Source organism: Pelodiscus sinensis, chromosome 7, assembly GCF_052426305.1.
Source record: "Pelodiscus sinensis isolate ZL-2025 chromosome 7, ASM5242630v1, whole genome shotgun sequence".
Lineage (NCBI taxonomy): Eukaryota > Metazoa > Chordata > Testudines > Trionychidae > Pelodiscus > Pelodiscus sinensis.
The window spans coordinates 50,906,231-50,924,407 of NC_143058.1; the positions used below are offsets into that span (position 1 = coordinate 50,906,231).

General features: G+C 40.5%; 1 protein-coding gene and 1 long non-coding RNA gene across 6 annotated transcripts in view; one reads left to right on the forward strand and one right to left on the reverse strand.

The window, feature by feature from the left end:
* The window catches only part of LOC112545553 (uncharacterized), a 55,385-nt gene that overhangs the window by 26,617 nt on the left and 10,591 nt on the right, over nt 1-18,177 (forward strand). Inside the window, exon 2 of the long non-coding RNA XR_003089059.3 lies at nt 3,235-3,385. This is a non-coding gene — a long non-coding RNA (uncharacterized LOC112545553). The remainder of the gene's footprint in view (nt 1-3,234; nt 3,386-18,177) is intronic.
* The window catches only part of PDE1A (phosphodiesterase 1A), a 289,140-nt gene that overhangs the window by 11,900 nt on the left and 259,063 nt on the right, over nt 1-18,177 (reverse strand). For 2 of the 5 annotated variants that reach the window (XM_014572867.4, XM_025183939.3), the window contains 3 exons: nt 9,332-9,601; nt 7,492-7,779; nt 3,958-4,461 (listed from right to left, as the gene is read on the reverse strand). The exons of 1 other annotated variant lie outside the window; for it this stretch is intronic. In XM_014572867.4, coding sequence (XP_014428353.3) covers nt 4,064-4,461; nt 7,492-7,779; nt 9,332-9,601 — 956 coding nt within the window. In that variant the 3' untranslated portion in view covers nt 3,958-4,063. Of the gene's footprint in view, nt 1-3,955; nt 4,462-7,491; nt 7,780-9,331; nt 9,602-18,177 lie in introns of those variants that run through there. 2 more of the 5 variants (XM_089779787.1, XM_025183938.3) reach the window with 2 other exon arrangements.

Below are 18,177 nucleotides of genomic sequence, written 5' to 3' on the forward strand. Positions count from 1 at the left end.
ATTCCAGACACTCTTTTCCTTTACCACAGGCTTCATTTTTGTCATGTTTAGTTTTACATTGTCTATATTCTCCTCTCTTGGGGTATGTCTACACTACCCTCCTAGTTCGAACTAGGAGGGTAATGTATGCATACCGCACTTGCTAATGAAGCCCGGGATTTGAATTTCCCGGGCTTCATTAGCATAAGCGGGGAGCCGCCATTTTTAAATCCCCGCTGCTTCGAACCCCGTGCAGCGCGGCTACACGGGGCTCGAACTAGGTAGTTCGGACTAGGGTGCCTATTCCGAACTACCGGTACACCTCATTTCACGAGGAGTAACGGTAGTTCGGAATAGGAACCTAGTCCGAACTACCTAGTTCGAGCCCCGTGTAGCCGCGCTGCACGGGGTTCGAAGCAGCGGGGATTTAAAAATGGCGGCTCCCCGCTTATGCTAATGAAGCCCGGGAAATTCAAATCCCGGGCTTCATTAGCAAGTGCGGTATGCATACATTACCCTCCTAGTTCGAACTAGGAGGGTAGTGTAGACATACCCCAAGAGAGGAGAATATAGACAATGTAAAACTAAACATGACAAAAATGAAGCCTGTGGTAAAGGAAAAGAGTGTCTGGAATACCCTTACATACACATTTGTCCTGTAAATTACCCTCCTAGTTCGAACTAGCGGGGTAGTGTAGACATACCCCAGTAGAGTAAGTGTGGTTTCCTGTCAATGGTGATAATCAAAATAATAACTAATCAGGTGTTCCTTCTCATTGACATTTATATAATAAAGACAATGAAGAACATGGCAAGTTTGCAAATTGTACATTGTTAAGTTAAATGAAAAAGTATTCGATGCTTCAAGGGGAGGCTGGATGGATACTATGTCCAATGGTAACAACAGATACACCTGAGAAGATTGAAACTATATTTCACTTTTGCTGCTGGCATACTTCATTCGTTTATGACTCCCTGGAGCCCTGAACAGGTGGCTTTTCTCAACTACCTCAGTGTTCAATTCTATGGTCATCTGTTCCAACTCACAGAGGTCCCATTGTCCTCTTTCACATCTGACTCTTAATTAACACATTGATTTGCTTTTTCCGCAAGCCCCCCTTTCCACCCAAGGCAAAAGTAGTTTTAGCAGGAAGCAAATATTGATTATTCTGATGGCCTGGCATCACATTTGTCCAGTGGGACTAGGGAGTTTACATGATGTAGAAAAGGAAACAATGCAACGGTCTCTCTTTTTCTGCTTAGTATACTCCTTAATTCCATTCTTTATTCAAACATTGTCTCTTACACTTTTGTCACCTACCAAAGAGTGTACAAAAGTCAGCATAATACACCAGACTGCAATAGACTCTGATCACTTAGTATTCTGTACTGCTGCAACTTATATCTTGCTATACTTACACTAATACCAGTAAATTGGATATGATTATGATTGATTAGAAAACAGAATTTCCATCCCATGGAAAATTCAGATATTTTGACTTTTGTTTTCATTCTGAATTGGGTGGAAAAGTCAGAATATCAAAAATGATCACAGAACAAGACATTTTAAAAATGCAGTTCAGAAATGTAAAAGCAAGATATTTGCATATTTTTGACTAAAATATTTTAAACGAAAAAAAAGGTTTTGAATTGGTATTTTGAATTAACATGAATTAAAAAGGTATTTTTAGGTAATCAAACCATTTCATTTTGTGTGGAATGTCAGCATAAAAGAAATGGTTTTGTTTTCACTATCTGAAGAGAAAATTAAAATGTTTTGGTAAAACTGACATTTTCTTAAGAAGATATAGACTTTGATGAAAACATATTTTCCAGTAAGGACATTTTCCAGATAACATTTCTCTCTCACTCCATTCCTTTTTAACCTTTATTTATTTCTCTCTAAAACAAGCACATAAACCTGAAACACCTCTCTTATCTATTGCAGTTGTATACACCCTCTTTTTTCTGCACTTTCCCAGCAAAACAAATTCTTTCTAAGCCATTTTTACCTTTAGAGAGTAAATAACTCCAATAGGGTGTAAATCAAAAGTAGGCTCTTACCAATTTCATAAACTATAGTCTGAAAGTCTCCAAAACCTGCCTGTCCTATAGGAGATTTTCTGCCATGCTGAATGAATTCCCAATTAAACTGAGTTCTTGTAAATAATGATATGCTCACTGCACATGAAATTTATGATGCAAGAGCTGTAGATGTACAACCAGGCTTTGCTGGTTTATTCCCTGGCCTCATCAGCTTTCTCAAGCTATCCAGAATCTGACTTGAGTTGGATGGAAGAACTCCAAGGAACATCTTGGTGCTGCAGAAGTAGCACTGGTGGTGCAGTGGTGACGCTGAGTACAAGGTGAAGGGAAGTACAAGTTATACTTCTTATATGGGCACAATAAATAGTACTTCTCCTTGGACTCTTCCTCTAGTGCATAGCAGATGTTATATTAAAGGTGCTTCATTTTCAACCTGGCAAGGACCAAATGTAGGATGCAATGTGCGACAAGGAACCAGAACAAAGTACTGGGGGATTCATTATGTTTGTATAAGTAATCCATTCTAAAACCTCAGATTTGTGATCCTGCACCTCTGACGAACAATCTTTTACAGTCAAAGTGACAGGAGGGTCAAGTGTATGTGTCACGCTAGGGGGATCTCTCAAGAAGAGGAGGTATGCTAAGGTACACTCCCTTGCACTGCTGCTCAGACAGTGCCAGCCCAGCTCCCATCCTCACAAGGCTCAGCCTTAGAGAAGGCATAACTCAGCCCAACATCTGAGCTGGAAACAGAGGATGCTGCTGCCTCAAACCCCGTACAGTAAAAGACACAGGGAAAAATTAAGCAGCGCCTTTGTTTGCTTCTAAGTCCCCTTATTTTTCTTCACCGGAACTAGAATAAGACCCTGACCCTTACTGACTCGTTCAGCTCTGAACAGATTACGACCCTGGCGGAACCATGGAAAAGAAGGGCTACTCACCCACTACTCCTCGCTGCAATCACATAAATTGGTGAGGGGCATGGATTGGGAAGAATTCCAGCTCTGTGGACATGACAAGTGGCTGGGCCTACAGGAGGAAGGAGGGGCAAAGGGAAAGGGGAGCAAGCTGATCCATGAAATGGAGTGGGGTACCATATTCCTTCCTCCGAACAAGGAAAAATAGGGGATGCACTGCGATTCTCAGAGCCCCAATTCATTCTCTAGTCTTTCCTGGGGCAATAGAGTCACATGTTACCTTTTACTCCAGACAGGTTGAGAACATAGTCGAGCCCATCATAAGCCCTGTGTGTGGAGGTTTAGATGTGGGGAATCATGTACAATACTCCAGGGGAGAGAGTTGGAGACCCATGTACATGCAAAGACGTGAAGGACCCTGAGCCCAGAAGGAATAGTTAGAGGTAACTTTCTTCTTGGTAATGCCATTCTTTTAAAGCTTTGTAAGTTAAACTGAAATATCTCACAATACCTTCCTTCCACTTAGATCAAATCCACTGTTGCTTGGACACCTTGAAATTGGTGATCATATGATCATCAGAGTGCAGGCCACAAACCCTTTTTGTTTTTATCATATTGCTCATCATGTATCTCCTTTAGCTATTCCATTCCCTTTCCCCCTCAACATTCCACATTTTGATCTTCCTTGCTAACAAAATGGCAACTTTTCATCCCTATTTTCATTACCAGACTACATCTGCTTTAAAGTGGTTACAACAAATAGTTGAAGTTGTATTCATTTTTAGTACAAATAATGTGGTTCATGGAGTTATGATCAGAAGTGTTTATAATATGTGAGAAGCTCTGTAATAGCCAAAGCAGAATTACCTCTTCAAAAAGAAAATGGCAAGCAGTTTCTACAGAGTTTATATAATTTCCTAGTTACTAAAACTTCTGTACCTGCATATACAGATCTTCATAATTTTGGTATTTTGGCCAAATAATTTACTATTAAATATCAAATACTTAATATAAAAAAAAGTTAAATTTATTCATGTCAAATGTTTTTTATTTGATGACATTTCAATTTCTACACATGCCTGAGGAAGGGGCATTCCTAAACTGCAGGCTTGGACAACTACTTAATTGGATATTTTATGAATGTCAAAACTTAATAGAGATGTAACAGACACGGCGGCAGCTCCACCCTCTGGCACTTCGATAGACTGATCTGTGTTTTGTGAAGTGATATTACCATTCAGCGGATCAGTGGGCTGTGTTTCTTGCTGTGCCTCGGTGAGATCTTTCTGGTTTGGATCAGAATTAGTGAATTGCTCTGAGCTGGAAGCACTAGGTGGACAGTCGAAAGTTATAACTTGTAGGACGAAGGTACTGGGAGTGGAGTTTGTTGATAAAGGCATGTCATCGCTTCCCTGACTACTCTCATTTTGTGTCCTTGTTGTTTCCTCCTGTAATTGTGCATCTGCAGGTTTTCTGCTTTGGTCTTTTTTCTGTTCACCAACATTTCTCACAAGTTCTTCTACAGAAAAGAAACAAAATATGATAATTAGATATGGGATATATGCTCCAGTTGCTTTGATTTCTAAGCAATGGCTCTGTTCTAGAATTGGACTTGGAAACACTGTTCCCAGGGGAACTCTCACTTTTAGCATGAAGGCATGTGCACTAGTTTGTTTGGAGGGGTTCAAATTCTGATCTCGGTTACACAGATGCAGCAGAAGGGGTGGAGGCAGGATTGATCTTTAATAAGTACTCCCATCTGCAGTTTTCTGGGAAAAGCAGGGCACACTTCGAGTGGGAAAGGATGGAAACAGGATGAGATGACTGTTGAGGGCAGTGCCACTTAGCAAAGCTGTTTATGGCAGCGACGCTGGAGGGAGCAGAGCTCAGCAGCTCCTGAGACAGGTAGAACAGGAAGGGCCTTGCAGAAAAAAGGGAGGGAAGAGAGATGTGGAAGCTCTGGAGGAGAAGGAATGAACCGTGGAAGGAGGAAGAAGGCAGCAGGGAATGAGACAAAGAAAGAGAACCCAAGATGGAGAGAGTTTTAGGGTGTTAATACACATTTGTGCTATGACAGTAACAACAGCAACAGTAGGGAGGAGACAAATCTCAAGGGAATAGTGCCTCAGGGGATAGACAGGAAGAAAAGGGAGAGACTGATTCAGGAGGCCAAAGCACAGTTGCAAGAAGTGATCTGGAGATAGGGAAAGCAAGATTGGGGAATGGCACAGAACTGAGAAAAGGGAAGTTCAGGAGGACAGCTCTTAGGTGTGAAAAAGAGAGTTTGGTAGCAGGAACTGGAGGAGAGAGACAGCAGGGGGTAGAGAAAATTATATGGGAGGGGGCAAAGTACACTTTAGTAGTGGGGATGGAAGGACTGAAAAGAAGAGGGCCAAATGTCAGATGAGGGCTGTTTTCCCTATTATGAGAACACCTGCTGTTTCCTGTCCTTGGGTTCCGTTTTCAGATCCTTTGATATTCCTATGACAGATGTAAAGTATCCCCAGTTCTCTAAACTGATGAGCAACAGAATTTGAACTGTAACTCTATGAACTCTCTACAGATTACTGTGTGATTTCCCAAGCCCAAAGTTGTCACTATTATTGAAGGAGGAAAGCAAGACCCATTCCCAGCAATGTTGTTCAATTTCTCTTAGCACAATATTGCTAGCCTGACAGAGAACACAACTTAGCTGTGTGAGTGTTCAAACCTAAACTGAGGCCCAAACTGATCACATAGTATTATGGAAAGCAAGAAGAAGTATCTGTGCAGCATATACTGTAATCACATTACCATTATAAGTGGACTTCATCACCTTCATACCAATCCTCCGAGCACATTCCTTTGGAGTGCAATATGGCCCAGGACATGGGAAGTAGAAAAATGCTCTCTCCAAATCTGAGACTGGTTCACTACGTGTTTCTTATATATGGAAATTTGAACAAATCGGTTGGAAGTTTGAACAAGTAAGTGCTTCCCCTTCTTTGTCAGTTGTTATGATTTTTTTAAGCCGATTATAGATTTTAAAAAGGGAGGAGATTCACGTTTGGTTTATCAATCCAAACATTAGAGAACCAGGAAATTTTTCCTGGATTCTGTATCTGAAGGGAATTTTGATCTCTGAATAATTGTTGCTTCTTCAAGGGATTGCTGCAGAACTGCTAGACAGAACTGGTTGCATTAAAAAAAATACAAAATCTGTATGTGCAGTTTGGTAGCAATTTTCATGTAGGTATGTATACCAAGTTATATTAATTAAAGCAGCTGTCATTCATGGCATAATCTACCTAAGGCTTTTGTCTCAAACAAACTAATTTACATATCATACTTGCTGATGAATGAATGCTTCCATATGGCAGAGCTACAAGCATTTTCCTTGATTTTTATCAGAAAGCCAAGGAAATTCCAAGACAAATAACGATATTTAAGTTGTATCAATAAACTGAGGAAAACCCGTAAAAGAATATTGAACTATAAAATAAATCAGAAAACAGAAAGAATGGGCATTATACATTACTAGAAGAGAGGAGGTATGTGCCATTAACATCATTCAAATAATCTTAACCTGTCCTGATTGTAAACAAACTGAAAATAATCCTCTTCTTATAACACAGTATGGGAGCAAAGTTAAGGTTAAATGTTCTTTAAAAGTCATTTCAGTACTTTCCATTTTTTAAATTCATGTTAATCTATGATTTCTAACTTTGAGGATGTTATATTCCATATTATTTTAAGATGTTTCACATTTAAATTTCTACTACTTTAAAGAAGGAACAGTAATTCAACTCAGGGTTCAGAATGTTTTCTGCCTAGGAAAAAGATGAAAAAATAGTTTTTTCACACCTGAGATAGTATTTCAGGAAAAATACAGACTGGAAGAGTAGTTCATGATGTCACTACTGATGCCTATACTGCTCAAGTTCATATCAGAACTTGATCTTTTGAAATATTTTCACCTTCAATACTCTCACACATCTCATCCTGTCCATTAAAAAACTGAGCATCTTAGAGGTTGCCATCAAAAGTCCAGCATTTGCTGACAGTTTTCACTCAACAGAACCCAAAATTCCACTGTATGTTCAGCTCCTTAGAACTGAAAATAAGAACCTGAATTTTCAGTGGAATTTTGGGTACTGTTGAGTGAAAACTGTTGGCAAATGTTGGATTTTCAATGACAACATCTATATGTCTGCTCAGCCTGATAACTAAAACAAATCTGGTATTCTTACCTTAACAAGCACACAATTATTTGAATATTATCACAAATTGATTAGGGTCTGATTATATTATTATCTTTGGTCACCCATTAGCTAATTTGCTAACTTAATTCATACAGTATATTTGATAGGAATGGGACTGTACCCTATTAATGATAAAACTCCCATTGGCTACAGTGACACCTAAGATAGGCTGATAGCATATTCACCCTGCAAAGCCTGTGTGTGCTACATATATTTTTTCCACCGTTAGAGGAAGGAGCCAGAGCTCCACCAAGATTTATGCTACAACTTTTGCTTAAAATCAGTCCTGAAATCTGACTAGTGATTACCATTCCACAGTGATAAAATCTCCATGTCACTCTTAGTTAAATCTGCCTGAAAAAAAGAAAAGTTAGCAGTCTGTTCTTCAAAAGTTTTGTCAGGGTAATCACGGAGCTGGGCTAATGGTTGGGATTCAGGTTCAGGATAGTCAGGTATAAATTCCTCAATGATGATATCATCGCTCTCATTTGGACCCAGACTCCTTGTTCTTGGTATCATGTCTCTCATCTCTTGCATATCTGACTCTATGTCCCGACCCTCCTTATTCCATGCAGGCTCATTCCCTATGAAATCCACTGCAAAACAGGAATAGAAAGAGAAGAAAAAACTAGGAATCCTTAGTTAATAGCATGCCTCAGCTATTTGTATGCTAGTGAGAAAATATAGACTGTTCCTTTCCATAATTATTAAACATATTCCTGGGTTAATTAGGAGCTCTATATTATATGGGAGGTCTAACAAAAACCCATGATCTGTAGTGTCTGCTGCTTGGTATCCAGCTCACTGACTCCGCCTTATCCGATCCCACTGCTGGGACAGATCCATTAGTTTCTAAATGAGAATGGGGTTCGGATTGGGGCTATTTGGTGATTTAACCCAGACGAGACAAAGGTAGCAGTGGCAACATGGGCACCAATTGCCTGGGTGCTCTAGGAATGGAGCATCCATGGGAGAAAATGGTGGGTGCAACACCCTAACAGCATCTCCTGCCTGCTGGTGATACTGCTGATCAGCACCTCCTTCCTCAGTGCCTCCTGCCCTCTGCAAATCTGCTGTTCTGTGGTGTGCAGAAGGTCCTGGGAGAAATGGACGTGGCACAAGGAGGGCACACTCAGGGGAGAGGGTGGAATAGGGTGGGAAGAGGTGGGAGAAAGTGGGGCTGGAAGAGGAGAGAGGGCAACGTGGGGGGTAGGAAGAAGCAGGGTGCAATAGGGCCTTGGGCTAAGGGATGGAGTGAGGGCAGAGCCTGGGGTGGAGCTGGGTGCGGGAGTATCTCCCTGCATATTAGAATATCGGCACCTATGCTTGATAGGACAAGAGAATTAGACTAGCCTGATATGTTGGTCAGACCAGTGACCAACAAGTGTTCTGATTTCATAGCAGAGCCCCTGGCATTAGCCTCATCTCGGTGGATGGGCTGGCAAACGACACCAGTCACCCTGCAGCACAGCTTTGTGCAGTGTGAGATTCTTCCCCTGTAACGGCTCCCCCTCCCATTGACAGCCAGAACTCTAGTAAAGGTCCCACATAGACACCTTGAAATCATACCCAGCTCTCTCGTGGGCTTCTTTAGAATGCGGTCACTCCCTAGATTAGTGGAGGTACAACTGAACAAAAAAAGGGCTCGGATCACTACAGAGCATTTGAGAAATGATCTATTTTTCAGGGAGAATACTGCAGTCTCTGAAATGGGTTGTTTTGAAAATAAGATATTAAAACATCCCAACCTGTTTTCAGGTAAACTGCATAGTGATTTCTTATGGAGCTTCTTTTAAATGAAGTTGGCTGTGTCCGAACCTATTTCTGTAGAAACCCTTAGCCCAATCCTTAATGGAAGGTCATGAATCCCAGTGGTGAAATAGGTGGTAACTTGACTATTTCACTGAAATCTTGAAACTTCATTGAATTGTTGTTTGCAGTGAATCAAAGGAATCAACTAGTATTACAGGTCATCTGACATCTTACTCAGCCCTTAAAACAAGACTACAGGAAAATATGAACTCTGTTCAAGAGCTAGATCCCTTCAGGAACTAATACCCACTTGCAGTTATGCATAAACACAATATCTATTGCTAGATTTATTAGCAATTGATCCATGTGGAAAAGTGGTTAATGACTAAGGATTACCATATGATTCTGTGGTCTCCATAATATCACTGTCCTGTTGCCGTAGAAGCTCTGGGTCTATATTATAAACTAACAAGTTGATTTCCATTGGCTCATCTGCATGACTATCAGGAGACTGTGGTATAGGATTTGTTGGTGGAGCTGAGAAAGGACAAGATTTACTAGACTGCACAGAACCTTCTCTATGACTTGATGCTGTCTCCTGCATTCCTACATCTGTTTTTTTACTGTCTTGGTCTTTGCGTCTTTTACTTTCTTTTCCTGATATGTCTGTAGGAAGGTGAATGAAAGAGAGATGTAAACTTGCAACCACTCATTTGTAGAATAATGATCTTACATTTATAAGATGCATTCTGGTTAATGTTATTGCACCATTAAAATGTCTATGAACAAATGTGCCTGAGTGCATGTGGAGAAAACAAAAATGTAAATTGCAGTAAAGCAGTACATCTAGATTCAGCCTATACTGCAACTAGTTAACAATAATTAATTTTTATACTGAAAAACTCCAATAAGTACAATTTTTGATTAATCAAATGATTGTTCCTTTACATATTGTAGAAGATAGCTAAAATAACTAAATTTGTTTACTTAATATCACCAGTGGCACTGAAGCAAATTAAACCTAATAGTTTACCAAATACCTATTAATGTCACTCCTGATCTCTGTCAACGGGAATGCAATTGGGTTTACAGCCTCTATAAAACCTTGGATATGCGTGATATCATCTTCATCATCTAGTTCATATTTTTATAGGCTTCTAAACACTTGTATGTCAAAAATTTGTGATCTAGAATCAATATTGTGAGTATAACAAATGTCTTACTAGAACAAAGCTATAGATTTTTGCATTAGTGACATATTTATGAACATGTTTTTCATGAAACTACATCACAGTGAATCACCTCCACTCATCTTCCCTATGAAAAATTACACAAAGCTCATGGCCAAGCAAAATAATTTTTTTTTTTTTAAGGAAATCTCAACTCTATTCTAGGGCCTTCATATTCCTCTTCTCCACGCAGTCCTATCTTTAGCACACACAAAAACTTGCCATTGTCTGCACAAACTCCATGGAAACTGGTGGTTAGAAGTCCTGTGAATTGTAGCTCATAAAAGCTTATGCCCTAATACCCTGACTAATTCGTTACACTTTAGAATGCCACAAACTCCTTGCAGTTTTTGCTGAGACAGACAAGCACGTCTACCAGTCTGAAACCTGAGCATACCTGACAATGGTCCACATTGAATTGTGTCCTGTGTTAATGATTAACTACAACTTCAAGTCTACCAACTATCAGTGAATACTTTCTGAAAACTTCTTAACTTGGCATGGATAAGAGCACATTTTACAGATGATAGATAGATACAGACAGACAGACATTATTGTCCATGGTATATTTTAATAATCTGGTGCACGTTAATTAAATAATATTGGACAAAACAAAAGGAAGTTTCTAGGATATTCCCTAGTAATACTTTTTTTAAAAAGAAGCCAAGTGGCATTTCTGCATACGAGTGATTTATTATTGTAATATACTGGGAATTTAAAAAATACATAGCCAAAATATTTTAGCAATACAATTTATTTTTTTCAAAAAAAATCAGCCACTGCGATTCTAATGCTATCACTCCAGAATCAAAGCAATTATGATGGAAACTGGCATAGTCTTGAATTGCACTACTGTCAAACATGAAGAAAGATGAGAAAACTATCGACAATTATTCTTTACCATCGAAATCAGTGAAATAACATTGCAATAACATAATATGTTATTTATGTAGGCTGACCACAAAGTAATTCTATATGCTGTATATTCATAGGAACTTAAAATGAAATTAAAGGGATAAACGTCCCATAAGACACAAAGTAAGCTCCAGTGAAATTTAAACTAACAAACTTATTTTATGGAAAGTTTATCATTGTGTCTAAGTCATTCTGACTGTCTTTCACCACTTTCAACGCTAGCAATAAATGTCAGTATCTCATAGCTATTTATACCTTCCCACGTCCAGGTTATGAAACAAGTTTAATCACAGTATGTGACATTACAAAGGCCATAAATTGCAACCTGCGTAATCCATGGTGCTTTCAATGTCACAGCCTAACATTATACATTTTGGGCTACTTCAGTTCTGAGGATTTCATAGACAAAATATTTTTAAAGGTTAGTTTAAACTTATTTGTGCATTGAATGCCCTTCTATTGTAGCTATTATTTATTACTGTTGCACTTAGGATCCCAATCAGGGACCCTATTGCACTAGATGCTGCACAAAAACGGAACAAAAAGCCAGTTCCAGTGCTAAAGAATTTACAATCTGAGTATAGACAAAAGATAACAGATGGATATAAACTCACCCCACAAATGAGTATAAGGAAACAATGTGACATTTTGGTCTGTAAGACATGCAGTGGTCTCAGAACGCCAGCAACCTAACTGTTGTCAAGTTTTTTGTAGGCCTCATGACAAAGATGAGTTCAAAGGAGGGTTTTGGAGGAGAATAATTACTTTGTTTTGAGGATGTTTACAGGAAGTTTCTCCCATGCATAAGGAGCTGCTTGATTAATGGAGGCATTCAGAAAGTGAACAGAAAGTGGGGCTTAATTCTGCTTTTATTTTTGCTTTGAGAGTTTTAAAGTGGCAGTTAATTAAAAAGCCCAGGCAATTCATAATAATTTAAAAAGCAGAAGAAATATTTAATAAGAAGCATATTTTGGAAAGAGTCGTTCATGGCTAAATAATTATCCATTTGGAATGGTATAACTTTTAGTTTCACAATAATTATCGATAAATTATGGTATGGAACACTTAGAAGGACAATGGACATGTCTATAACCTGTCAGCAAATATCACACGACAGGTTTCCTCTAAGATGGCAAACAGATGTTGAAAAACCACTTTTAATAATCAAGCTAACAAGGTGGTTAAATAAGAATCATTAACAGATGAATCATTTTGGGGAAATTATTATTAGGGCTGCTTCAAAAAATGTCCATGAAAATTGGGTTTTTAACTGACTACATTTTTTCACATATAAGGTCTGTTTTGTGCAGAAAATTTTGGTTTTTTTGTTTAACAACATGATTGCCAAAAATGTAAAAGCTGAAAACCAAAATCTTTCAACTGGAAATTTTCTCTTTGGTTACATGGCAACAGTGCCTCCTGGTAGTTGAGTCTCATGAGGCTGGGCTTCTGTAAGACTCTATACTTCAAAATAATACACTGGAACCCCAATATTAACCATGGTACTATTACTATGGTACGTTTGGTACAAAGCAAGCCTTGCAAGGTATCATTTTTAAAGTCCTAATCTTTGTTGGATTTTATGTATTATCACGGTTTGTGAAGTTATGAAGTGTTACTGAAATATACTGAGAAGTTGGGAACATCCATAACCATTCTTTCAGATACAACAAAGAAGTATCCATTAATAGCCTGATGGCATTAATGACTCCAACATATGATCCACTGTCCTAGAGCCTTCTCAGAAAGACCAGGCAGGCAATGGAATCTGCCTGACCAATGAGGGCCACAAACCCCCACATCATAGCAAAGATCTTTCCAAATCTTTCTCATAAGAAAATATGAAAGTCAGTGGCATCATCACTTGGCCTCTCTCCTTCCCATCTCTCTTGTTCTTCCCCAATCCCTGGAGGGAAATCTGGAAGACAAAGATTTTGAACTGGAAGGTGGTCCCAGTTTGGGTACTGAACATCTGAGACCTGCGTGTGCCATCTGTCAGACGGAGACACTACTTGATTCAAATTCTATTTAGTTTGAAGAATTTAGGCTGCACAATTATTTTTATTTCATAAGTAACCAACTTTTGTTTTGACACTTGTCACTTACAGTCTATCTTTCTGTCATTAATAAACATGTTTTATACTTTATCTAAAACCGTGCTTTAGCTGAAGTGCTTGGGATATCTCAGCTCACTTTATAAAGGGTAGTGTGTGTCCACTCCACAGTGAGGGAATGATGAACTGGAGAATAAATTTATACCGGCCAGGCCTCTGACCAGTGCAAGACTAGAGAGTTTTGGGGTGAGAGACAGAGGAACTAGGTGGGGACTGACTGGAGGACTGACTGGAGCCTTGTTATTGTTTAGTTCATGAGTGGCTGGAAGAGCATTCATGTACCTCAGTTAGGTGCATCCTTGCCAGTGGATGGCTATGGAAGTGCAGTGCCTGCAAGAGATGCTTCCCAACCAGACTTTATCTCCCAGGGTACAGCATGACTATGGAACTCCCATGAAGCACCACTTTCCCTCACCCAGAGAGGATACCATGTTGCATTGTGTACTCTTTGGAGTGTGGAGCACCCATGTTATAACTCCTAAGAGGCGGCATGTCATTGTTTCAAAATCAAAATATTTCAGTTTTTGATTCTTTTGCTGAAAAGCCAACTGCAATGGGGAAAAAAGGATTTTCTGACCAGCTCTAGTTATTATAAGTCATCTTTTGTGAACAATGATCTGGCCTTGATGCTTCCATTGCCATTCTTTTAAATAAGACATCTTATAGTACTGTAATCTATATAACCATGTTTTATAAAATTCACTAAGTAAAAAACAGTCACGGTGTGGGAAATAAGGCACTACTTCATTGGATGTACACACTGTGGAGCATTAACTTAAATCTGCAAGGCTACATCTATATTGGCAAGATTTTGTGCAAATACTCTTTAACGCAAGAGTTTTTGCGTTAGAGTATTCGAGTAAGAAAGCGTCTACAGTGGCATGTGCCTTTGCACAAAAGATGTGCTTTTGCTCAAGAGCATTCATGCCAGTGTAGATGCTGTCTTGTGCAAGAAAGCTCCGATGGCCATTTTAAATATCGGGCTTTCTTGCGCAAGAAATTGATATTGCCTTTCTACACTGGCCTCTTGCGCAAGAACAGTTGCTCAAGAGGGCTTATCCCTGAGCGGGAGCATCAGAGTATTTGTGCAAGGAGCACTGATTTCATTCATTACAACGTCAGTGTTCTTGAGCAAATACTCACAGGCAGTATAGACAGGTGACAAGATTTTGCGCAAAAGCAACTGCTTTTGCGCAAAATCTTGCCAATGTAGATGTAGCCCAAGAGTCCAGCATCATCCAGGCAGAGCATTGTTTCTTCAAAGAAATCAGAATGGACTAATTGAGTTCAGTGGAGTTATACCAGGCCCATCAAAGGAGATGAAGGGTGGAAATCGGACAATTTCCCTAGGGTGTGGCAATTCAAAGGAACCTGGGACTCCGGCCCCAAGCTGGAGTGCCAGGCCAAAGTGTTGGGCTGCGTGCTCTGGGCAGCACTGAGTGCTAGATACCTTTGGCCCCATCCTTTCTGCCCTTGGCCCTGCCACTTCCAGGGTCCCTCCCCCACATTGCCCAGGGGTCTGTGGAGGCTGTCAGCTCTGCTGAGTTACACCATGAGGGAATTTGGCCCAATGTGTGAATTTAGTGTACATAAGAGATGCCAGATTGAATTGCTTGGAGAATGAAGTCTTCTGTCCTCCACCGCAAATGAACAATGCTAAGGCCAGCAGCTATGTAAAGTTCCCCATACTGCCCCACTCATGTGCCTTATTCTTCTCAGTTCAGTCAGAAGGTGTGAAACAGCAGTCTGCTGCAGTAGAGGGGACATTGAACTGTCAGTCAGTCTCTAGAACTGACTCCAACTTAACCTCCAACTGTGCTTCCATTTCCCATCTGCCAAATGCAGATAATTGTTTTCAGTGACGATCTCAAGAGAGTAATGAGGGATGGTGGGTGAGGTAATACCTTTCATCGGATCAGCTTCTACTTGCGAAAGAGACACGGTCAGCATAGTTCAAAACTGTATCTTTCATTAACAGAACTCAGTCCATTAAAAATATCTTCTGACCTACCATTTTGCTCAAATGCAGACAATTGTAGTTACTCATCTTTGTGCTTTTTGGTCTATGGATGTGAAGAGAACAATGCACATGTTTGATATGACTGATTGTTTTTGTGGAACTGTATATTCAGTTGATAACTGATTCCTCCATTTACTGACATATTAGCTAATAAACCCTAAATCCAAAACCAAAGAAAAATGTTGATTTGCAATTTAATTTTTATGTGAAAATCTGTGCTTCAATGTCTTTGTTCTTAGAATAGCTAGACTATATAGGTGATCTTATGTAGTATTTTTAACCTTTTATCGTGACATTTGTGTTATTTCTTGCTTTCTCAATAGATCAATAATTCTCAGTCCCTAAGATCAATTTAGAGTTCATTTACTCTAATGGAACAACCTATACAACTTGTCTGGGTGTCTTTACAGTCAAATTGTTATCAAGTATCATTAATGCAATTATTAGCTGCCATCCCTGCTAGCTCTTGACGTATGCACAAGATTGAATAGTCTCTATTATAAAAGTGCTGAAGTGAACAAAGACACATTATATAGTGATTAGGGGTTTGGAATATTAATTAAACATCAAGGCTTTCAAATTAGAATCCCAGATGTTTGATCATTATGATAATCCACTGTTAACTGCATCCCCTTAAAGGCCTCAGAAACATTCCACTAATCCTTCAGTGGTGAAAGGTTGAAGACCCTTAGGCTATAGAGCACTGTGCTCCTATGCCATCAGTTATAGAAGACATGGCCTTTTTAGCAAAATAGAGTCATTCATTTAGTGGGCCTTCTGTTCAAGAAGCTTTTGAACAGCTGTCTAAGTAGGTTGTGTGTAAACACTTTCCTTACCAACAGGGGTCCTTTGCAAGATAAAGCACTTTCTCCCCACACAAGCTGTTTACTATGAATCAGTAGTCTAGTGAGTTAGTAACTATCTTTTCACAATGGGGCAGCACAAGCAGCCCTGACTGCTGATAGAGCTTCATGCAAGCCGCCCAGGGCAACACTGCCACCAGCTGGGCCTGGATTCCCTGCTCCGTTTTGCCTCACCCAGGTATTCAGCTCACACTGTTAGCCCCGAGACCTAGACAGAGTTGCCTTCTAGCCAGTGCTGTAGCTTCCAGATAACGTCGCAGCCTGGTAGGGGACAAGAGACAGTGACTTCAAATCTTACTCAGGAGTTTTTAATTTCCTTCCTTTTTAAAAATCGAATTCCATTTGTGCCTGTTTATTATTATTTTTAAGAGGCCATTCCTCCCAAGCCTGTGTTTGGAAAGCAGTGTCTTGTGTGTGCAAAGTCTATAGGCAGGAGTGCAGATGGCCCTTTTTAGCAGCAGAAGTGTTACTGCCACAGTGAGCTTGCAAAGCACGTATGGAGAACCCTGCTAACAGCAGAAATGGTTGCTAGAACAGAACGTCCATGATAACAGAGATACCCACCTTAATAATACATCCAGCTCTGTGTGATTTATAATAAACTATGGGGCTGTGCCCCCTGCTCATTACGCATGCCACCACCTCCTCTGGCCACTATGTGCACCAACGCCCTCCCTCTGACTGGCCGCTCCGCATGCCAACTCTCCCCCCCTCCCTCCCTCCCCGGCTGCTTTTGCTTTGCTGAGAAAGCCTGTTGACGCGGATGGTATGATGACATCATTCTGTCGCCCACCATATCGGCCCTGCCCTACCTCTTCACCCCCCAGCTGTCTCTCGCTCTCTGCCACCATACTCCAGGACCGTCCACACTGAGGAAGTTGTGCAGCCAAAGGGGCGTGATGGGACTGTAGGCAGGGGGCGCTCCAAGGGAAAATCCGCAAAAATCCCATCCTGTGGCCTTGCTGCCTCTACTTTGGCAGCAGGAGGAATTGGCAGGAGCCTGCCCCTCCCTGGTAGGGGCTTCATTCTTCCTCTTGGGCAAAGAAAAATCAAAACAAACAAAAAAGCCCATGTCAAGTCCCCAACGTCTCCGGGCCCCACAGGAGCAGCTGCCGCTCTGCTTTCCTGGCATTCCAGGGCTGTGACTGTGCTCGGTGGCAGCTTCAGCCCCACACTGCACACAGCGACTCTGGCTCTGCAGCCACTGCACTCTCGTGGGAAAACAATCCCCTCCCTTGCTCCTTCCCCCCATCTCCAGCTCTCCTCCCCATTTGTGAGCTCCTCATCCTGCTGAAGCTTCCTGCCTCCCCAAACTCTTTCAAACGTTCCCTGCCACAGCAGGGACAAGATTAGTTGGTGGGGGAGGTGGCTGTTAATACTGATGATGTGATGACGTCATTCTGTCATCCCTCAGGAAAAACATTTTACAGAGAAAGAGATTATTCAGCTGAGAAGAACAGTGACCATGGAGCACCCATGATGCCAGCTAATGATTTATTGTCAGCATTTCCTCTTTCACTACGGGTATGTCTAGACTGCAAGGATCTATCGGAAAAATCCCGTAGATTTTTTCCGATACTTTTGTCAGAAGACGCTTTTCCGAAATTTGGCTCATCTAGACTGGGCCAAATTTTGGAAAAAACCTCTCTTTTGAAAGCCCCCTTATTCCTTGTGGAATGAGGGGCTTCTGAAAGAGCGCATTTGCTCTTATTACAAAAAAAAAAAAAAAAAGCAGAAGAACAAACGCGTTCCCTGGACGTGGCGGAGCTTTTTCAGGATACCTCCAGTATCTCAAAAACCTCCCACAGTCTAGTCATACCCTTAGTGCTAAATTTAATATATGGGTAACATGCAATTTCAGTTGTAAACTCAGAGCAACTTCAGAATTTTACAGAAAGCAACAGAGATAGGGATAATTGAATACAACCTAAAAATGCCATAAAACACAACATAATCACCAGAAGAGCAAAGAATACAGGGAGACCTCCAACTTGAATACAAGTTGAGGTGAATACAAGTTGAGGTAAAATAAGAATAAGAAAAGCTCAAGTCAATCTTGTGTGGGGTCTGAAAGGAATGTAGTTAACTTTTTTCCTATTTT